The sequence below is a fragment of the Cervus canadensis genome, chromosome 14 (assembly GCF_019320065.1).
Source record: "Cervus canadensis isolate Bull #8, Minnesota chromosome 14, ASM1932006v1, whole genome shotgun sequence".
NCBI lineage: Eukaryota > Metazoa > Chordata > Mammalia > Artiodactyla > Cervidae > Cervus > Cervus canadensis.
The window spans coordinates 44,678,312-44,700,414 of record NC_057399.1 but is presented as its reverse complement, the minus strand read 5'-3'; the positions used below and the strand labels follow the sequence as shown (position 1 = coordinate 44,700,414).

Below are 22,103 nucleotides of genomic sequence, written 5' to 3'. Positions count from 1 at the left end.
TAATGATTTGTACTAGTCTTCATAAATGCTACCATCTGTTCTGAAAATTTAGAAAAATCCCTGAAATATCTTTGAATAACTGAAGATCATGATGACATTTCATCCCATAGCTATCATTTCAGTAATATCTCCTATGTGTAATTCACATACATAATCTCTTTAATCCTCCCCCAAACACGAGAGACAGCTTTGGCTTCTCTCAGTTTCCAGATAAGGAAAACGAAGCAGAAAGAAATGATGCAGTCGCCCAAGGACACGAAGCAACAAGAAGCTGAGGAAAAACCGAACCCCAGCTGTGTCTCAAAAGCCAAATGTCCTCCCACAATGCCACTCCGACTCTGGCTGCTCTATTACTTCTTCATTAAAATAGGTCAAATTAAGACATGTCAGCAGCAAGATGCAGAGCTCCAGCTATATTTACACTTGTTAGGTGTTTGAAAATGCAGAGGTGAGGGAGTGTGATACCTGCTGTGATTCAGGAAGTAAGATGAGCAGTGCCCCAGAGTGAAGAGACTGGAGATCTCTCCACCTGCATGACCTTGGATGAGCCACCTAAACTTTGGACCTCTGCTTCCTCACCTTGAACCTGAGAAGACTGGATTACCTGATTTTCATAATGCCTTTCAGATCTAACAATCTCTTTTACATGCCCTCGAATCCACTAGGATAAGTGAAACAGGTCACTTGTAAATAAGTACATGGTATCTATCCCAGTGTACACAGAGCCTTAATGTAAAATTTCAAAACCAAAGAAACTCGTCCTTTGCAAAACCATTGCTGAGATCAAAACCAGTAAGTCTTACTTTAAACCTCCAACATAAAGATTTTACCTTTGTTCTATTTTTAACCCCTTCTTTACTCTGTTTTTGTTTCTACAAGAATGAAGAAAATAGCCAGACTCTTTCCTAATGATCTGGTTTATGTGTATGGGTCTTAAGGTTATTTACTCTCCCTTATTGTAGAAAGTTAATAAATTTTATTATGGAAATTAATTACTAAATACAACAGATATTGTGAATGAACACTGGTAAAATTGAGAGAACCAAAGTGATATATTTAGATGTGCAAATACAGCCTCTTTTGGAAGATAAAAAAATTGAACCTGCATTTTCCTGTGATGAAATCTATTACCACTGCCTACTAATTAGTGCAAGGACATGTGTTGTCAAAGGAATACAGGGACAGGGTTCAGACCCCAGCTCTTCTGAGAAGAGCAGGCTGACCTCACCCTCACCGTGGCTGGGTAAAGCAAGAGATACTAATACTTACTGACAGAAGTGCAGTGATGGTGAAAGGAGGTGCTACATGTAATCAGAGCAGGCACGCAGCTCAGTGTTCGTTCCTCTGTTCCCTCTCCCCACTTTGGGTGGGGGAAAAAATGCAGATGATGACCACTGCATGAAATGGTCCACCAAGAGGAAAAATCTATTTACCTCATTATTATTTATCAAAGCTCAATGATATCTTTAGTTGGAACAAAAAGTTAAGTCTGAATTATATCAACGACATTTGTAAAGTCTTTTAGAGAGATTACAATTGGAATATGAACATCAACCCCCAAATCACACTAAGTTAGATTTGGGACTTAATACTTGCAATGAAATGTAAGTAATAAGTAACACTTTAGCATATATTTCACGTTAGCAACCTGTGATGACTGTGTATAATGGCTTAGTTTTTCCAGATGAAATCTCAGAATATCTGCATGTCTGAGATGAACCCTCTGATGCTCCCTGCCCCGTGAGCAATGTGTTCCCCAGTCTTGCACACTAACAATTATTAAAGGGGCGAAAGATTTATATGGTAATTAGGACTTAGGCAAATATCTTCAAACATTTGCAGTTTTTTTTTTTTTGGAGTTAAGTGTTAGAAGGTATTGAGGAAAGGAAAGAGCATGTTTTTTCTACTGATTTATACAAATATGCAGCTGTACCAGGGAAGCATGCTACTCTCAACCCAAATAATAGTATTTATAAAACACTTCTTTCCATGGTAGCAAAGCTCTTGGTTTGCCCCTGCAGAGTGGGAAGCAGCAGGGAGGTGTTTTAAGACAGAGCTGTGCTATGCAGTCAGCATCCCTAAGAACCCATGAGATGGGACAGCAAACATCGCCCACCTCCACACTGGGTGTTAGAAGGCACCAGCAGAGGTCTCACAGCGTGCCCTGGGAAGGCAGGCAATTACATCCCAGGAGCAGAGAATGGTTCCTGCTATTCGAAAAGCACACAACCCTTTGTGGACTAGCATCATGAGCCTCCGCTTCATCAGGTTTTCAGAGCAGACAGAACTAAGAGATTGCTGTGGGGAGGGTCTTGCAGTGGGACTTTCCCCTGGAGGGCTTATCTGTGGAGGAATTGCTGGGTAAGCACCTGAGATACCCTGAGGCAGGGTGGCAGGCCACTGGGAAGAGGAGAGTGACATTTCTTGAGCCCTTACAAAGTTCCAGGCACTGTGCCAAGTGCTCTTCACTGTGACATGTTTCAAAGAGATCTTAGTCTCAGCACCAAGTGGACTTGTCCTACCACTCCCTGAGAGGTTCAGGGGATGCCATGCTAAGCTGAAAAGATTTGACAGGTTTTCCCCATCTACTTCCTGCTTCCAGGTAAAAGAGCCAAAAATGATAAAGTCAAATGGCCTTTTGATTCCAGCAGACAGTGATACGCTTGAAATAGGAGCTCTGGCTGGGGAACAAATAGCCATATTGTATTAATTTTCCACTGTGTAACAAGATTCCACAAAGTTAGTGACTGCAAGCCACAGATTTATGACCTCACAGTTTCTGCAGGTTAGACGTCCAGGCACAACTTAACTGAGGCCTCTGTTCAGGGTCTCACAAGGCGACATTCAATTCAAAGTATTGGCAGGCTGCCTTGTTTATCAGGAAACATCAGTAGGGATGAGTCTGCTCCCTGGCTCCCTCGGGTGGCTGATAAAATTTTACTTCTCTGTGGTAGTTTTGACTGATGGCCCTGGCTTCTTACTAGCTGTTGGCCCTTAGATCCTAGAGGCCACCCCTGACACTCAGCCCCCTCCTAAGACAGTCACAACATGGCAGCTTGCTTCTCATAGACCAACAGGAGGATCCGTCTCACTCTAGTCTGCTAAGAAAGTTTTATATAATGTGATCTTGGGAGTAACAGCCCACAGTTTCGCCATATAATGGAACCTAATCAAGGGAGTTGTGAGTGGTAACCCCATTACATTTGCCATATTCTATTAGTTAGAAGGAAGTCATCAAGATCCCACCTATACTCAAAAAGAAGAGATTACCAAGGATGAAATCATTAGGGGCCACTCTAAAGTGTGGGCTTCAGAAGGTAGCCCAGAAGGTAAAGAAACCACCTGCAATGTGGGAGACCTGGATTTGATCCCTGGTTTGGAAAGAACCCCTAGAGAAGGATACAGGCTGCCTACTCCAGTATTCTGGCCTGGAGAAGTCCATGGACTGTATAGTCCATGGGCTTACAAACAGTCAGACACAACTGAGTGACTTTCACTTTCAGTTTTCTAGAGTGTTTTCTACACACACGGCAAGACTGAATGTGGCTTCATATTTTGTAGCATATGACAAGGAAGACAAAATGGACTAAGGAGACAGTCATATGTGAATATGAATTCTGGTTCCTTTGCTGCAAGACTTTGGACAAATTATTTAATTTCTCTTGAAGCTTCAATTTTCTAATCTGAAAATAGGGACAACTATTATCTATGTAAATATGAATGTGCTGTCAATAGCTTTTTTCAGCTATTGTTTAATAGTTTAAATAATGTTCAATCTCTTAAATTTGAGATTATATGCACTTTTGTACTTTTTCTAAAGCAACTGTGAACTGTGAAATGCATTAACTGTGCATGACACCAAGTAGGTATTATATATACAGAGTAACAGGCTCTGATTCCAGCCTGTTCAGGTCTGCAGACCATGACTCCATCTGAAAGTTTAACTACTCCTATAGATGAAGCTTCAATATAATTGACATGATTTGATTCTCTCATTCAGCAAATTAAGCACCTAATAAGCACTACTATGCTAGGTGCTAGGTATTATCTATCTACCTATCTATACACACACACACACATGCAAAAACAGACATACTTCTGTCTTTGATGAGTTTATGGTACATTGAGAGAGAAACAGCATTCATTCAATAAATAATTAAGGCACTATTTGTATATTAGGGATAATAAACAGGACAAAGTCCTTACTCTTATGGAGATTATATTCTACAGAAATGTGGGTGATCAGTGGATTTTTTTTTAAAGGTAAAAATAGAGGACAATTTAAAATCATGATAGAATATTAGAACGGGATCTGAGAGTAACCAGGAAGGGCTATTTCAAATAGAGTGGCCAGAGAAGGACTGCATAGGGAGGTGGAGTGACAAGAAAGAACAGCTATAATAGGGGCCAGGAGAAGAGTGTTTCAGGCAGAGGAACTTCCTGTGAAAAGGCCCTGAGGCAGGAACGAGCAGAGCACGGCTGAGGAACAGCAACAAATCAGTAAGAGTGGACATCAACCCAGGCTCAGGGGCAGAGCAAGAGCTAAGGCCCCACAGCCAAGAAGTCTCTTCTCAGCTCGATGGGAGGCCACTGCAGGATAACAAGTAGAGGAACCACAGACATGATTGACACCTGGAATGGAATGAACTGGCTGCTATGTGGGAAGTGTAAGACAAGGGAGTAAGAATGAAGGTTGTCAGGATACTGAACAAATGAAAACTTGTAAATATTTTGATAAGAACAATAAACAATAAGAACCAGCTTTCTGACTACAACGTACAAGCAACAATCCTACACTCAGGCCACCTGAATTTTAGTTGCAGAGATAAGTCACACCTTACCAAGTAAATATAGAATAAAAGTTTAAATAGTAACAAGGGCCTTGAAAGAAAATAAAACAGGGAAAAGTGGCTGAGAATGAAAATGTTTTAGACAAGATGGTTGGAAAAGCCACACAAATAAGGTGATATCTGAGCAGAAACCTGAGTGAAGACTTTGGGAAGACCTGGAGACAAGAGATTCAGGCAGGAGGTCTGGCGCAATCCCAGGAATGAGGGTGCTAAGTGTGTGTGAGGAGCAGTGCAAAGGCTGGGGACGGTGATATGGATGGACTAAACAGAAACTGGTAGGATTACAGGAAAGGAAGTCAGATCATCGGATCCTCTAACCTACCATGAGGTTAGAGGATCATGTTATTCTATGTTGTCTATGCTATCTTTCCATGTTATTCTCAACGGGGAACCACTGGAGAGATTTGTGGAGGGGACTCAAGTGAAGGTGTCATGACAACACTGGAGTGGACCTGATTCAGACAGGGGACTCAGGGAATGCCTCTAGAGGAGGGATTTTTAAGCTGAGGGAGGAAGGGTGACTAAGAAGATAGGGGTCACACACGTGGCAGGTGGGGCATTCCAGGAAGAGGAAATAGCCAGTGCCAAGTAATCTTTTGTAATCTGTCCTTATGCATTTTCATTATTTTTCAGTGTCAGGATTTAGAAAAACTAAAACTCTGGCTATGAGACTCAGTATAGACTCTTTATTCTTTAAGTGGAAGATGAATATATTCATTTGTGCACTTATTCAACAGACATGTTGAGGGCAAACAACACAGCAGGCACATGCCAGGAGCCCTGAAAGACAAAATGATGAACATGACTTGGGTCCTGTCCTCCACAAAATACAGCAAATTCAATGTGTACTGCAGCCAAGCATTCGAAGGCATGCCTGCCAAACAATACATGTACTGATTTTCAGCTCTACTGCATAATCACTGTATTTATGCATCTTTGGAAGGAGATGACTAAGAGGGTAGCCCATGGGGAAGAAATACAATAATTTGATGTAATAGCTTTCCAGGGATTAATCAGATATTTTTAAATTAATAGAGGTAACTTTTATTTCTACAGGCAACATTCCACAAATGAGGTTTGAAATTATTATTAAGAAGTTCTGAATAGACATTTAATGACTCTGACTTAATGTCCCAACTTCAGGCATGTGGAGAACCCTAGAACGTATAGGCACTCACAGGAAAAGCACTTCTCTAGAGAACCAAATCTCAATGGGGCATGATATTTTTCATGTTTCAACTGCTTTTAATCTACACATCTTGGAAGTTTGTACAGCATGATGACATCAGGGTCAGAATAACCTTTCAGTGCAAACTAAAAAGGTCTTCTGTCATCACCACTCTGCTAAGGTTGTGAAGGAAACACGAGAAATCCGCATGCCTACTGTTTTATGTCATGGGAAGTTCTCCACTACAGTCCCAGAAAATGGATTCGCAGAAAGCTGAGAAAAAATGAACATCAAATCAAAGATATCCTGATCCAAAGTCAAGAGTCTATTTGTCTTGAAAAAAGCAACCGTCAATATACATTAACCAAGAAACGAAATGTCAAACACATATCAAAGTAGAATAGAGAGTTTGAATGGTGAACTATCTAGTCCTGTGCCGACCACTATTGAACCACTGGACACACTGGGCTGCTGAGCTCTGACCTGTTGTTGCTGTTCAGTCGCTCAGTTGTGTCTGACTCTTTGTGATCCCATGGATGGTAGCACACCAGCCTTCCCTATCCTTCACCATCTCCCGGAGCTTGGTCAGTCTCATGTCCATTGAGTCGGTGATGCCATCCAGCCATCTGGTCCTGTTGTCCCCTTCTCCTTTTGCCTTCAATCTTCCCCAGTATCAGGGTCTTTTAGAATGTCGGATCTTTACATCAGGTGGTCAAAGTATTGGAGCTTCAGCTTCAGCATCAGTCCTTCCAATAAATATTCAGGATCGAATTTCTTTAGAATTGACTGGTTTGATTTCCTTGCTGTCCAAGGGACTCTTCAGAGTCTTCTCCAACACCACAGTTCAAAAGCATCAGTTCTTTGGTGCTCAGCCTTCTTTATGGTCCAACTCTAACACCCATATATGACTACTGGAAAAACCCCCATAGTTTTGAACCTATGGACCTTTGTCAGAAAAGTAATGTCTCTGCTTTTTAATATGCTGTCTAGGTTGGTCATAGCTTTTCTTCCAAGGAGCAAGTATCTTTTCATTTTATGGCTGAAGTCACCATCTGCAGTGATTTTGGAGCCCAAGAAAATAAAGTCTCTCACTGTTTCCATTGTTTCCCCATCTATTTGCCATGAAGTGATGGGACTGGATGCCATGATCTTAGGTTTTTGAATGTTGAGTTTTAAGCCAACTTTTTCACTCTCTTCTTTCACCTTCCTCAAGAGGCTCTTTAATTCCTCTTCACTTTCTTCCATAAGGGTGGTATCATCTGCATATCTGAGGTTATTGATATTTCTCCTGGCAATCTTCATTCCAACTTATGCTTCATCCAGCCTGGCATTTCACATGATGCACACTGCATATAAGTTAAACAAGCAGGGTGATAGTATATAGCCTTGACATACACCTTTCTCAATTTGGAACCAGTCCACTGTTCCATGTCTGGTTCTATCTGTTGCTTCTTAACCTGCCTACAGGTTTCTCAGGAGACAGGTAATGTGGTCTGGCATCCCCATCTCTTTAAGAATTTTCCACAGTTTGTTGTGATCCACACATTCAAAGGCTTTAGTGTAGTCAATGAAGCAGAAGATGTTTTTCTGGAATTCTCTTGCTTTTTCTATGATCCAACAGATGTTGGCAATTTGACATGTGGCTAGTCCAAAAGGAGGGGCTTCCCAGTTGGCTCAGTGGTAGAGAATCTACCTGCCAATGTAGGAGACGCAAAAGACATGGGTTCGATCCCTGGGTTGGGAAGATCCCCTGGAGAAGGAAATGACAACCCATTCCTGTATTCTTGCCTAGAGAATCCCCATGGGCAGAAGAGCCTGGTGGGCTACAGTCCATGGGGTCACAAACAGCTGGACACAACTAAGTGACTGAGCACAGTCCAAAAGGGTATGTTCAGTATGTGTAAAACATATACCAAATTTCAAGACTTAGTATAAGGAAAAAAAGTAAAATTTTCCAATGATTTTTAATATTGGTTAAAATTTTGGATATACAAGATTAAATAAAGTATCATTAAAATCAATTTTACCTTTCTTTTTTACTTTTTTAATATGACTACTTAAAAAAATACGACTACTAGAAAATTCAGATTACACATGTGGCTTGCATCTTATTTCTACTGGACATTGCTGATTTAGCATGCCTGCCACAGGTATCAGAATACTCACCTAAGAAAATGGGTTTATATCTTCTCTGATGATCCATATGCTTAGGTATCATGAGACTAGGGCCTCACAGCCAGTAGACATTCACAGGACTTTTTGAGTTCAAATTACTTCTTATCTAAGCAGGTTGGGAATCTGTACTGGCTTACACTGTTCCTGTCAAGAGTAATTTCACAGTCCAAGCTGGAAGACTTCACAGCTCTCTGTTCTATGTCCTTTAAGCCCTGCAGACCTGTGACCCTACTCGCTTGTCCTTACCTCATCAGTTAGCTAGATTTCCAGAAGCGGTTAGCTGTGAAGGCCTCTGGGAAGCTCTCCTCAGAGTGTATGTACCTTGTGCTATTAAGACTGTGAGTCTCAGCAGGCAGGGGCCCAAATGTGGTTCTGTTCTCTACCCCCACTACATCGAGAATTGCATAGGTTTCTGTAAAAAAAGTAAATGCATTTGATAAACTTGTTGGTTATATGAGTAGAGGTGATGGTCTAGGGAAAGGAGTTTTTCTTTCTCCCCTTTGTATTACAGCAGTTTTATCACATTAACCATTGGCTATCAGCTGTGCTCCATGATTCATCTGTTCAAATATTCCAGTGTCAGGGGCTGCCTGGAACAGAGCTGGGTTCTGGGGATATGGGCAGGGAGGCAGGGGTGCGGGGTGGGGGGAGCGAGAGGTGGGAATAAGGCAGGCAGAGTGTTGTCCTTACTGGGGAGGACAAACCAAAGCACACATACACCACACAATGACAGTAAGTGTGGTATGTGTCACCAGGGAAAAGCAGTGGGGATCATGAGAGGGTCATTGACCTGGGGAGCTAATGTAGTCAGATGTCCAGGAAGACTTCTAAATGACCCTCTTGCCAAACCTGAGGGGCCTGTTTGCTTGGCAAGGTGGAGGAGAAAGGGGAGGCTGATTTAAGGTGGAGGAGAAAGGGGAGGGCCCTTTAAGCTTTGTTTAAAAAAAAATGATAAAGCACACAAAAAAGTCAGACCTGACAGAGTAGGAAAACAAAAACAAACTCCTAAAGGCAGAGAAAAGCCATCAAACGATTTTGTGCAAGACAATGACATGAGCAGATCTGCCTTTTAAAATATCACTCTGGAGGTGGTCAAGAGCAGATGGGGGGCCTACACAGAGCACAGCTACAGATGCACAAGAAGAAACCCACTCTCTTTGGTCATCGTGTCAGCAGGAACTAAGTTTCGAGTCTGTAACAGATGTGTATGCCCATAACCACAAGATCTGGAAGCCAGAATGCATTCTAGAGTATGAATCTAATACAAGATACTCTCAAAATACCCTTAAAGCATTACTTTCCACAGATGGGCCTGTGAAGGTAAACCTGTTACTTTGCATAAGCCTCTATCCTGACCCCAACCTAATCGTTCTTATTTAAGACCAGAAGCCAGTGATCCACATGGGATCCAGTGACCCAATTTCTGGGCTCACAGAGAGGCTGAGTGATCAAAGCATTCATTCAACAGCACAATTTTGGGAATGTTCTGCTCTTCTGTGCCCAAGGACTAGGGACCTCTGGTGCTAGCTGCATTCTTGTGTCCTCTTTGCAAGGACACTGGGTCTGAACAAGTGTACTAGATCAGCCCTCTTGTCCAGGAGCTCCAGCTAAGGTCTGCTCTCAGGGCAAGAAATTCATGGAGGCGCTAAGTCATATCTCTTATAAGCCAATTAAACACATCAAATTCTAATTTTTTTAATCTTTTTTTTTAAATCAAATTCTATAGAATGGGCATATGGAATTTTGTTTTGTTCTGGACCCTTTTATTTATTTATTTAATTATTATTTTTTCTTCATTTATTTTTATTAGTTGGAGGCTAATTACTTTACAATATTGTAGTGGGTTTTGTCATACATTGACATGAATCAGCCATGGTTTTACATGTATTCCCCATCCCGATCCTCCCTCCCACCTCCCTCTCTTCCCGCTCCCTCTGGGTCTTCCCAGTGCACCAGGCCCGAGCACTTGTCTCATGCATCCAACCTGGGCTGGTGATCTGTTTTACTATAGATATATACGTGTTTCGATGTTGTTCTCTCGAAACATCCCACCCTCGCCTTCTCCCACAGAGTCCAAAAGTCTGTTCTGTACATCTGTGTCTCTTTTTCTGTTTTGCATATTGGGTTATCATTACCATCTTTCTAAATCCCATATATATGTGTTAGTATGCTGTAATGGTCTTTATCTTTCTGGCTTACTTCACTCTGTATAATGGGCTCCAGTTTCATCCATCTCATTAGAACTGATTCAAATGAATTCTTTTTAATGGCTGAGTAATATTCCATGGTGTATATGTACCACAGCTTCCTTATCCATTCGTCTGCTGATGGGCATCTAGGTTGCTTCCATGTCCTGGCTATTATAAACAGTGCTGTGATGAACACTGGGGTGCACGTGTCTCTTTCAGATCTGGTTCTGGACCCTTTTAGATGACACTATACCAACTTGTGATTTCCTGGTGATGACCTTAATTGTCCTTCTTGGTGTCAGATGTTCATTCCATTCTTAAATAGCCATAAAATCAATATGTTGGTAGGTAATAAGCACATTCAAGATTCTGTTAAAAATAAATCATTTCTAAAAATTCACATCTCCCCCAATTACCTCTTCCTGTTATCTTTTTTATTAAAATAAAAATAAGCCTCAACCCTACAGTATGTTCCCTTTCTGGATTTCTGTCATATCCACTTAACTAAAAGACCCTCTGCATCTAAACAAAGAACTCATTCTTCTCAGAAGCATGGCAGTGCAATGGAAAGTTCCTGGGCTCAGGGAGAAGTCAGACCTGGGTTCCAGCCCTGGTTACATCCCTTCTTGGGTGTGTGACTTTGGTAAAGTTTCTTAAGTTCTCTGACCCTGCTTTTTCCTGAAGAAAGTTGGGCTAGCCTACTAAATCAGTTTTCTAGGTCTGCCATAACAAAGTGCCCCAAACTGTGTGGCTTAAAATGACAGAAATTTACTTTGTCACAGTCCAAAAAGCTTGAAATCAAGGTGTGAGCATGGCTGGTTCTTTCAGAGGCTTTCTGGGGGACTCCTTCCTCACCACTGCCAACTCTGGTGGCTCCTGACATCACTCAATGCTCTTGACCTCTGTCTTCATAGGGCCTTCGACCTTGTGTCTCTCTGTGTTTTCTCTTCTTCTTATAAGGACAGCAGTTGTTGGATTTAGGGCTCACTATAACTCAAGAATGAGTTCATCTCAAGATCACTAACTGATTCGATCTCAAGATACGCTATTTTCAAATAAAGTCACATTTGGAGATTCTGGGTTGCCTTGGATTTAGACGAACATCCTATTCAATACAGCACATCTCCCTACACTGAATTCCACTATACCCAGGAAAACAGACTAAGGATCTGTTTTCACGGATATTTAGCCTCTTTCTTACAATATGAATTGTTCAACTGTGTTTGTTTTTTATATCAGAAAATTACAGAGAAGACAATGTATATAACTAGCAACATACTGAAAATGCACTAATGCTGAATAAATACTATATTTTCCCTCCTCTTGCTTATATTTAATCTTAGTCCAACAATAGTAAGATCAAGTAATCTTAGCGCCATTTATGTGTAAATCCTGGGAAATGAGTGAACACTTTGAGGTCCTATTCAAAGATAAAGACAAAAAATGCCCTGCACTAAACAATGACTTCTATGGTAAGACAGGGCAAGTAATTCCCATTTCAGAACTGACCTACACCACAACTGTTTAAATCTAAGGAACATGTGACATCTAAGGGAGTCCCTGCAACTCTGTGGAATACAGAGGGCATGACAAAGGCTCCAGGTGAAAATGAGAAACTTCATTTTTGTTATTCATGACCTAATTTGCCAACCATCTGGTCCACTATCTGTTAAACATCATAGCTTTTCATTTACTTCTATATTTTCATGGCTTTTCATTTACTTCTGTATTTTTCCTTCTCAAATAATCTCATCTCTGATATAGTTTAAAAACCAGTGAGAATGTTATTCCCATAATTTGTTCATGTTCAAAACACTGAAAGCTGAGTGAAAGCTGCAGGCAGTAGCAAGAGGTGGTAGAGAGCCCGTCAGCACTGACTGTACTGGTCCACCTCTGCTTATTTCAGGTGGTTCCTTTTCTTTTCTCTCACCCACTAGGACTCAGTATCCAGACACTGGGTCTGACAGTGCCTGGACCACCTCCCTTAGCACCACCGAAAACATAGAAATTTCAACCTGAAACTCCCAAAGAAACGAGTTTCAGGATAAGCAGTTTTCCCGATATTCATACATTTCATTTAAATATATTCAACCTTGCTTCAAGTTTCTATACTCTGCAGTTAGGAACTGCTTTACAGGAGGAATGGCAAGGAGGTCTATCATATAAAGCCACTTGGCTCTGTTACACCATGTACTCTGGGAGATCACCCCATGTCTGCCTGGATCTTGTTTTCAAGATATAGCTCCAATATCTCTATTATAATTCCTTTCTCTTACAAGTGTAACAGGTTAGCAAGAACAAAAGCTGATTGACAAAGTGCTTGGAGAAAAATTGGGGCAAAGAATAGCCCTCCACAGACTTCAGTGGTGTATATGAAAAAAAGTTCAATTTTCCTACTTTTTCACACCATTGGTACCTTACTATGTTTCATCTGAAAATTTTCCCTAAAATTCTTCCTTACAATCCCTTTCACATGAAAGTTCAGTTATTACTAGCTTGCAGCTAGTAATGTGCCTGACATCATGTGCCTGCCACCCACACTGTCCACACAACACTGTTTGTTAATTACACTCTAGTCAGATAAATTATCACAGAAGCTTCCAGTTACTTCAGTGTGAGCCTTAAAAAGTCCTCCCTCCCCAGTCAAATGTTCCACCTGAAGACACTGGACCTCCAGAAGGGAGGATCGAGCATGCAGAAGTGTACCAAACGTAGCATGTGTACCAAAGAGTAACTAGAAGTTCCCTGGAGGGATGCCATGAATGTATAAAATGACCCCTTACCTGGATTGGGTTGAAGGTACTCAATTGTTTTCGTCATTATTTCCATCACAGCCCTGCTGGTGACATCCACTTTCTGAAATGACAAAACAAATTTCTAAATCAAGCAAATTATTAGCTTTAGAAACAAAGTTTTTGCTTCAGCATATACACAACCACTGATGGTTCAACAGAGCAATGATGAGTCCTGTGGTGGAAAGTGAGGGGCTCACAGAGCTGTCAGAAAAAGTCAGACCACTGGCTTGCATTCAGCTGTGTTCCATCAAGATTTGGAAAGCCCATTGAGTCAGAGAGGAAGCTGGAAAACATGTTTCAAAATATACTTCATTATCTCCTGGTAAAATCAGGTGAATACAGCCACCTTTCACTGTACATTGTCTGAGGTGGTCACTGAGAATGATTCACTATTCACTTGGTGCAGGAAACCCCACAGAATCTTGCTCATCCGGAGGTTCAAATCTTTAAGAATACTGCTGAAGCTGGCCAGGCCATGGAGGGTATGCATATCCAAACAGCCACCAAGTCTCTGAAGGATGTCACTTTACAGAAGTAATGCATGTCATTCCATCATTACAATGCTGGAGTTGGCTGATGTGTCCAGGCCAAAGAGTGGGGCTGGACATGGGCCATCACCCCAAATACAGTGATTTTTTTGCCTCACCTTTCTAAACATTCAGGGAGCAATGTTACTCCCTGTTAAGGGTTTTGACGTAGAGTCTCTGGCACTGAGCACATCCCAGGTGAAGCGAAGATGGGGCCTGGACTTTCAGAGTTCATGGATAGATTAATCCCTACATAAGACCTCCCTGCCATACTGAGATGACCCCTACTGAAAAAGAGCAAATTGCTCCTCAACCTGAAGAGGAGGTTACAGAAAAGGAAAAAATGGACCAGAAGAAACTGAAGAAAAAAAAAAAAAAAACACATGACCCAGGAATAAATTCAGCATAAAATAAACATAAATTTAAAAAAAATAAGGTCGATAGTACTCTCTTATGACCCTTTGTATTTCTGTTGTCTGTTATGATTTCTCCATTTTCATTTCTAATTTTGTTGATTTGACTCTTCTCCTTTTTTTTTTTTTCTTTGATGAGTCTGGCTAATAGTTTGTCTATTTTATTTATCGTTGCAAAGAAGCAGCTTTTAGTTTTGTTGATTTTTGCTATAGTCTTCTTTGTTTCTTTTTCACTTATTTCTGCTCTGATTTTTATGATTTCTTTCCTTCTGCTAACTTTGGGGGTCTTCATTTCTTTTTTTTGTAGTTGCTTTAGGTGTAAAGTTAGGTAATTTATTTGATTTTTCTCTTCTTTCTTGAGGTAAGTTGTATTGCTATGAACCTTCCTCTTAGCACTTTTACTGAATCCCATATATTTTGGGCTGTTGTGTTTTCATTTTCATTTGTTTCTATGCATATTTTTATTTCCTTTTTGACTATATGATAATAAAATGAACAACTTGGAAGAAATGGATAAATTCTTAGAAAAGTATAACCTTCCAAAACTGAACCAGGAAGAAATAGAGAATCTTAACAGACCCACCACAGGCACAGAAATTGAAACTATAATCAAAATCTTCCAACAAACAAAAGGCCAGGACCAGATGGCTTCACAGGCGAATTCTACCAAAAATTTAGAGAAGAGCTAACACCTATCCTACACAAACTCTTCCAGAAAATTGCAGAGGAAAGTAAACTGCCAAATTCACTCTATGAGGCCACTATTACCCTAATACCATAACCAGACAAAGATGCCACAAAAAAAGAAAACTACAGGCCAATATCACTGATGAACATAGATGCAAAAATCCTCAACAAAATTCTAACAACAGAATCTAACAGCATATTAACATCATCATATATCATGACCAAGTGGGCTTTATCCCAGGGATGCAAGGATTCTTCACTCTTCACAATTCAATCAATTTAATATACTGCAGTAACAAACTGAAAGATAAAAACCATATAATTATTTCAATAGATTCAGAGAAAGCCTTTGACAAAATTCAACATCCATTTATGATAAAAACTCTCCATAAAGCAGGCATAGAAGGAACATACCTCAACATAATACAAACCATATATGATAAACCCACAACAAAGATCATCCTCAATGGTGAAAAATTGAAAGCATTCCCCCTAAAGTCAGGAGCAAGACAAGGCTGCCTACTCTCACCACTACTATTCAACATAGTTTTGGAAGTTTTAGCCATAGCAATCAGAGAAGAAAAAGAAATAAAAGGAATCCAGATTGGAAAAGAGGAAGTAAAACTCTCACTGATTGCAGATGATATAATCCTCTACACAGAAAACCCTAAAGACACCACCAGAAAATTACTAGAGCTAATCAATGAATATAGTAAAGTTGCAGGATATAAAATTAATACACAGAAATCCCTTGCATTCCTATACACTAACAATGAGAAAACAGAAATAGAAATTAAGGAAACAATCCCATTCACCATTGCAATGAAAAGAATAAAATTCTTAGGAATAAATATACCTAAAGAAACAAAAGATCTATATATAGAAAACTATAAAACACTGATGAAAGGAAACAAAGATGACACACATAGATGGAGAAATACCATGTTCATGGATCAGAAGAATCAATATAGTGAAAATGAGTATACCACCCAAAGCAATCTATAGATTTAATGCAATCCCTATCAAGCTACCAATGGTATTTTTCAGAGAACTAGAACAAATAATTTGTTTGTATGGAAATACAAAAAAACCTCGAATAGCCAAAGCCATCTTAAGAAAGAAGAATGGAACTGTAGGAATCAACCTGCCTGACTTCAGACTATACTACAAAGCCACAGTCATCAAGACAGTATGGTACTGGCACAATGACAGAAATATAGATCAATGGAACAGAACAGAAAGCCCAGAGATAAATCCACACACCTATGGACACCTTGTCTTTGACAAAGGAGACAAAAATATACAATGGAGAAAAGACAATCTCTTTAACAAGTGGTGCTGGGAAAACTGGTCAACCACTTATAAAAGAATGAAACTAGAACACCTTCTAACACCATAAACAAAAGTGAAGGAGAACTAAAGAGGCTCTTGATGAAAGTGTAAGAGGAGAGTGAAAAAGTTGGCTTAAAACTCAACATTCAGAAAACTAAGATCATGGCATCTGGTCCCATCACTTCATGGCAAATAGATGGGGAAACAATGGAAACAGTGACAGACTTTACTTTTTTGGGCTCCAAAATCACTGCAGATGGTGACTGCAGCCATGAAATTAAAAGACGCTTGTTCCTTAGAAGAAAGGCTATGACCAGCCTAGACAACTTATTAAAAAGCAGAGACGTTACTTTGCCAACAAAGGTCCATATAGTCAAAACTATGGTTTTCCCAATAGTCAAGTATGGAAGTTAGAGTTGGACTATAAAGAAAGCTGAGTGCCAAAGAATTAATGCTTTTGAACTGTAGTGTTGGAGAAGACTCTTGAGAGTCCCTTGGACTGCAAAGAGATCCAACCAGTCCATCCTAAAGGATATCAGTCTTGAATATTCTTTGGAAGGACTGACACTGAAGCTGAAACTCCAATACTGTGACCACCTCACGCAAAGAACTGACATTTGAAAAGACCCTGATGCTGGGAAAGATTGAAGGTGGGAGGAAAAGGGGATGACAGAGGATAAGATGGTTGGATGGCATCACCAGCTTGATGGACATGAATGTGAGTAAGCTCCAGGAGTTGATGATGGACAGGGAAGCCTGGCATGATGCAGTCCATGGGGTCAGAAAGAGTTGGACATGACTGAGCAACTGAACTTAACTGAACACAAAAATAAACTCAAAATGGATTAAAGATCTACATGTAAGACCAGAAACTATAAAACTCCTAGAGGAAAACATAGGCAAAACACCCTCTGACATAAATCACAGCAAAATCCTCTATGACCCACCTCCCAGAGTGATGAAAATAAAAGCAAAAATAAACAAATGGGACCTAAGTAAACGTAAAAGCTTTGGCACAATGAAGGAAACCATAAGCAGGTGAAAAGATAGCCTTCAGAATGGGAGGAAATAATAGCAAATGAAGCAACTGATAAAGAATCAAAAATATACAAGCAGCTCATGCAGCTCAATACCAGAAAAATAAATGATCCAATCACAAAATGGGCCAAAGAACTAAGCAGACATTTCTCCAAAGAAGACATACAGATGGCTAACAAACACATGAAAAGATGCTCAACATCACTCATTATCAGAGAAATGCAAATCAAAACCACAATGAGGTACCATCTCACGCTGGTCAGAATGGCTGCTATCAAAATGTATACAAAAAATAAATGCTGGAGAGGGTGTAGAGAAAAGGGAACCCTCTTACACTGTTGGTGGGAATGCAGACTAGTACAGCCACTATGGAGAATAGTGTGGAGATTCCTTAAAAAATTGGAAATAGAACTGCCATATGACCCAGCAATCCCACTGCTGGGCATACACACTGAGGAAACCAGAATTGAGAGACACATGTACCCCAGTGTTCATTGCAGCACTGTTTATAATAGTCAGGACATGGAAGCAACCTAGATGGCCACCAGCAGATGAATGGATAAGAAAGTTGTGGTACATATATACAATGGAACATTACTCAGCTATTAAAAAGAATACATTTGAGTCACTTCTAATGAGGTGGATAAAACTGGAGCCTATTATACAGAGTGAAGTAAGTCAGAAAGAAAAACACCAATACAATGTATTAATGCATGTATATGGAATTTAGAAAGATGGTAATGATGACCCTATATGCAAGACAGCAAAAGAGACACAGATATAAAGAACAGACTTTAGGACTCAGTGGGAGATGGAGAGTGTGGGATGATTTGAGAGAATAGCATTGAAACATGTATATTACCATATGTGAACCAGATGACCAGTCCAGATTCAACACATAAAACAGAGCACTCAAAGCCAGTGCACTGGGACAACCCAGAGGGATGGGATGGGGAGGGAGGTGGGAGGGGTTTTCAGAATGGGGGGACACATGGCTGATTCATGTTAATGTATGGCAAAAACCACCACAATATTGTAAAGTAATTAACCTCCAATTAAAGTAAATTAATTTAAAAAATAAATAAAAAATGGGGAAAAAAAGGTTGAATTATGAATCCTACTTTTTCCCAGAGGCATTCACTGGATGTCAACAGAGGGCTAGGCATGGTGGCAGGTTTCACTGCTCTAAAGAAAGAAACGTGAAACATCGACTATTTGTTCGAGTAAGAGAAGGAAAGTTTTTATTTAACTTCCAAGAACACTGCAAGTTCTTGAACTTTGGGTTAATTGTAAATGAAAACCTTGGTCCTACAGTCCATCCTTGGGAAATTCTGAACTGTCAGTATTTGTACTCAGCACTTTTCCCCACATGGAGAGCCAGTGCAGGGAGGCCCTCTTTACACTCCTCCATGAAATTCTTTTCTTATCAACTCGCATGGTTCAGTCTACAAGGTAAATGACTACTGAAAATTAGTGCATCCTTCTATCCAAGCTAAGTACATAGAATACGTTAAGTATGAATGAAAGGAATTGATTTTTTGATGGTAGAATATCAGGTTATCAATTAAGTTCATGAGAACTTCACTGTTTTGAGTTCAAGGGCTCCGTCCTCAATTCAAAATTTTTCCATAACTTACTATATCTATAAAGTCAGCCTTTCATGGGTAGGGTAAAGCCTCCTTCTCTTTTATAATCAGAAACCAAACCATAACCAGAAGATTTTATTTTTCAGCTTTGTTTTTCAATATACAATCATTTCCACTTCAGTGGTAGTCAGATTACTGTGTTTTAAAGAGTTTGTAACTACTGGGATTAAGAGAGGAAAACAACTTTTTCTTATGCCATCATCATGGTATCAAATTACCATAAAAAACACTCCTATTTTAGAGATGCCTGTCCACGTGTGTATTATGTACCACATCCTTCTGGCTAACTTGAGTTTTTAACACATCTTAGATTTGAGTATGTGGCTAAGTAGTATTTTACTCTGCAGTAAGTAGTGGTTCCCTGGAATTGTACAGTGCAAGACTTGTGTGGCTGTACACGGAGGTCTTGGAAATATTACCAACCAACCACTATGCACTCAACGTCATGAAAATGAAGTCAAAGGGTGTGTTCAGGAAAAAAAAAAAAAAAAAAAAAAACAGGCTGAAAGTCTAGGTTACATGTGTGACAGGATGAAAACACATATTTTCTGCTGGCTATATGGCAGAGCTTAAGGCATCTGATGGTAAATGTATTCAAATGACCTGTGTGGTTATGATGGGAATGCAAAGAGTTCCAAAGGTTAAGGTTTCTAAGGAAGAGTGTCAGAAGGACTGAACTGGCCAATTGTTTTCTTGAAAGTGAAAGCATAGGCACATATTCCTCTGTCTTTTTATTTCAGTCTTCTCAATACAAAGATTTTAACAACTCTCAATACATAGGAGGTTCCTCCTCCACTATCCAGCCTTGTGATTAACAATTGTGGGTAGGGAGAGAAAGAACTCCCTCAACCCTCTTACTCACTATCACATTTTCTTTCTTCATGCTGAGACAAAGGTTGGAAAACTATGGCCAGCAGGCCAAATCTGGGCCGCTGTCAAATTTTTTTTTACATGGTTGGAACTATTCAAAAGAAGACTATTTTGCTGCATATAATAACTATGTGAAATTCAAATTTAAGTGTCCTTGAGTAAATTTTATTGGAATGCAGCCATGCTCCTTCATTTAAGCACCGTCAGTGGTTGCTTTTGCTCTTCAGCAGCAGAGGTGAGGAACCATAAAAGAGACCACAAATGCCCTCTGGCTCACAAAGCCCAATGTATGTACAGAAAATGTTTGCTGCTCCTGTGCTGAGGTTCTATTGTACTTTCACAAAGGCTGCCATGCTGAATCTATGGATGCCCATCATTCCACCAGCTGCCTCAGTCTTCAGAGACAAGATACAAGAGAACTGAAAAGCACCAGATTGACTAGAACGGGGCCTTTGTTTTGAGGCGCCTGAACATAACCTTACCTCACTGGAAAAGGAACAGTCTGTGTTTCCTGAACACAAGTGGCTGCATAGGTGAAAAATGCAGCATTTTTTGCAGACTAACAAAAGGACTGAAAGATCTGACTTCACACCATCAGACAATATTATACCAGATTATACAACATTATACCAGATGATGGCAGAGGGGACACAGTAGCAGAATTTAAGGACAAAAAAATGGACACCTTAAAATGGAACACAGTTTCTGGGCCTAGTGATCAATACTATATAGATAAATTAGGCATCCACTTGGACATAGGGCAAGTTACAGTGTTTACACAAAAGAAATGTTAAAATATCATATGAAACATGAAAGTGTTTCAAATTCTTAATTTTTCTGTCACTGAAGTTAAGAAAATATACCTATTAAGAACGTACACACACCCACTTAAAGTACTGAGGACCTGAAGGAGAACATGTCACTAAATAAGCCATAGAGATCTGATGAAAACAGCATCCTGGGAAAGTTTGTCTGGCAGTGAGATGCAGGCTGGTCCAATAGGGGTGTTTTAATAGTTCCCTCCTGACTTGGAAGAATCAGTGTACCTTCCCCAGACTGCTGTACTTTACAGCAGTTACCTTATGTATTTGGAAAGCCTGGTTAATAAACTGTGTGCTGACAACAAAAATAAACAACGCACTAGGCCAAGGTTGCCCCAAAGTATTTTTTTTTTTTTTTTGCTAATCTTCTTAGGCATTTACCTTTAATGAACATTAGCTTGGGAATATGTGGAAAACACTTAACTGAGAAGAAGCTAAGTTTCAAGATAAGCAGAAAAATATCTTTAAAGCTCATCATGTTTGGGGCTCCCGTCCATCCTATAATTCTATACCAGGGAATGAGTGTCTCAGTACAGTAACCCACATCTTCTCCTTTAACACCACAATGAAGACATTCACATACATGACAGGTACACTCAGGGATGTGTAAAGCCCTAAGCATGCTTGCTGGGACTCTATTCCTTTCCCTTCCATTTGAGATCTATCACTGGAATCCAAGTAAGAAGGACGTTATTAAAAATGACACTATTGGTGGTAGTTTAGTCCCTAAGTCATGTCCAACTCTTGTAACCCAATGGACCATAGCCCACCAGGCTTCTCTGTCCACGGGATTTCCCAGGCAAGAATACTGGTGTGGGTTACCATTTCCTTCTCCAGAGGATCTTCCTGACCCAGGGATCAAACCTGGGTCTCCTGCATTGCAGGCAGTCTCCTGTATTGCAGGCAGATCCTTTAACAACTGAGCCACCAAGGGGCCCGACATGACACTATTATGACAAATTACTTGCCACAACAGTCAAAGGAGATGACAACTAGTGTGCTCCATACAGAATACGGGAACTCTGGGTTTAGCCTCTGTTTAAACATGGGCAGTGATGGAGAACTCAGTAATTCCCAAGGCTCTTTTTTATTTAAAAAGTTCTGACAGCAGTAAGTTCTTTCTTCTGTTGAGCCTGAATCTGTTTTGCTATAGCTTCTACTCATCAACGCTAGTCTACCACGTGGGGTTTAATAGAAGGATCTAGCCCCTCTCCACCCAATAACTAATTATGTATGGAGATAATGGCCATGGACCTTCTCCTGTAGAGCACCTCCACAGCCTGCTCTGCAAACAATACACTCTCCGCTCTCATAAGGAATGACAATCGCTCCCTTCTTCCCCAAATCTGCTTGTCTTCAAACTTGAGGCTGCCCTTAAATGTATGGCTGACAGAGTCCCTTTGCTGTTGACCTAAAACTATCACAATATTGTTAATTGGCTATACTCCAATGTAAGGGCTTCACCAGTGGCTCAGCAGTAAAGAATCCGCCTGAGATGCAGAAGATGCCATGGGTTCAATCCCTTGGTTAGGAAGATCCCTGGGAGGAGGGCATGGCAACCCACTCCAGTATTCTTGCTTTGGAGAATCCCA

At 40.3% G+C, this 22,103-nt stretch overlaps 1 protein-coding gene across 2 annotated transcripts in view; it reads right to left on the bottom strand.

The window, feature by feature from the left end:
- The window catches only part of SH3GL2 (SH3 domain containing GRB2 like 2, endophilin A1), a 215,934-nt gene that overhangs the window by 25,309 nt on the left and 168,522 nt on the right, over positions 1 to 22,103 (bottom strand). For both annotated transcript variants that reach the window (XM_043487103.1, XM_043487104.1), the window contains exon 3: positions 13,166 to 13,238. In XM_043487103.1, the coding sequence (XP_043343038.1) occupies positions 13,166 to 13,238 (73 nt within the window). The remainder of the gene's footprint in view (positions 1 to 13,165; positions 13,239 to 22,103) is intronic.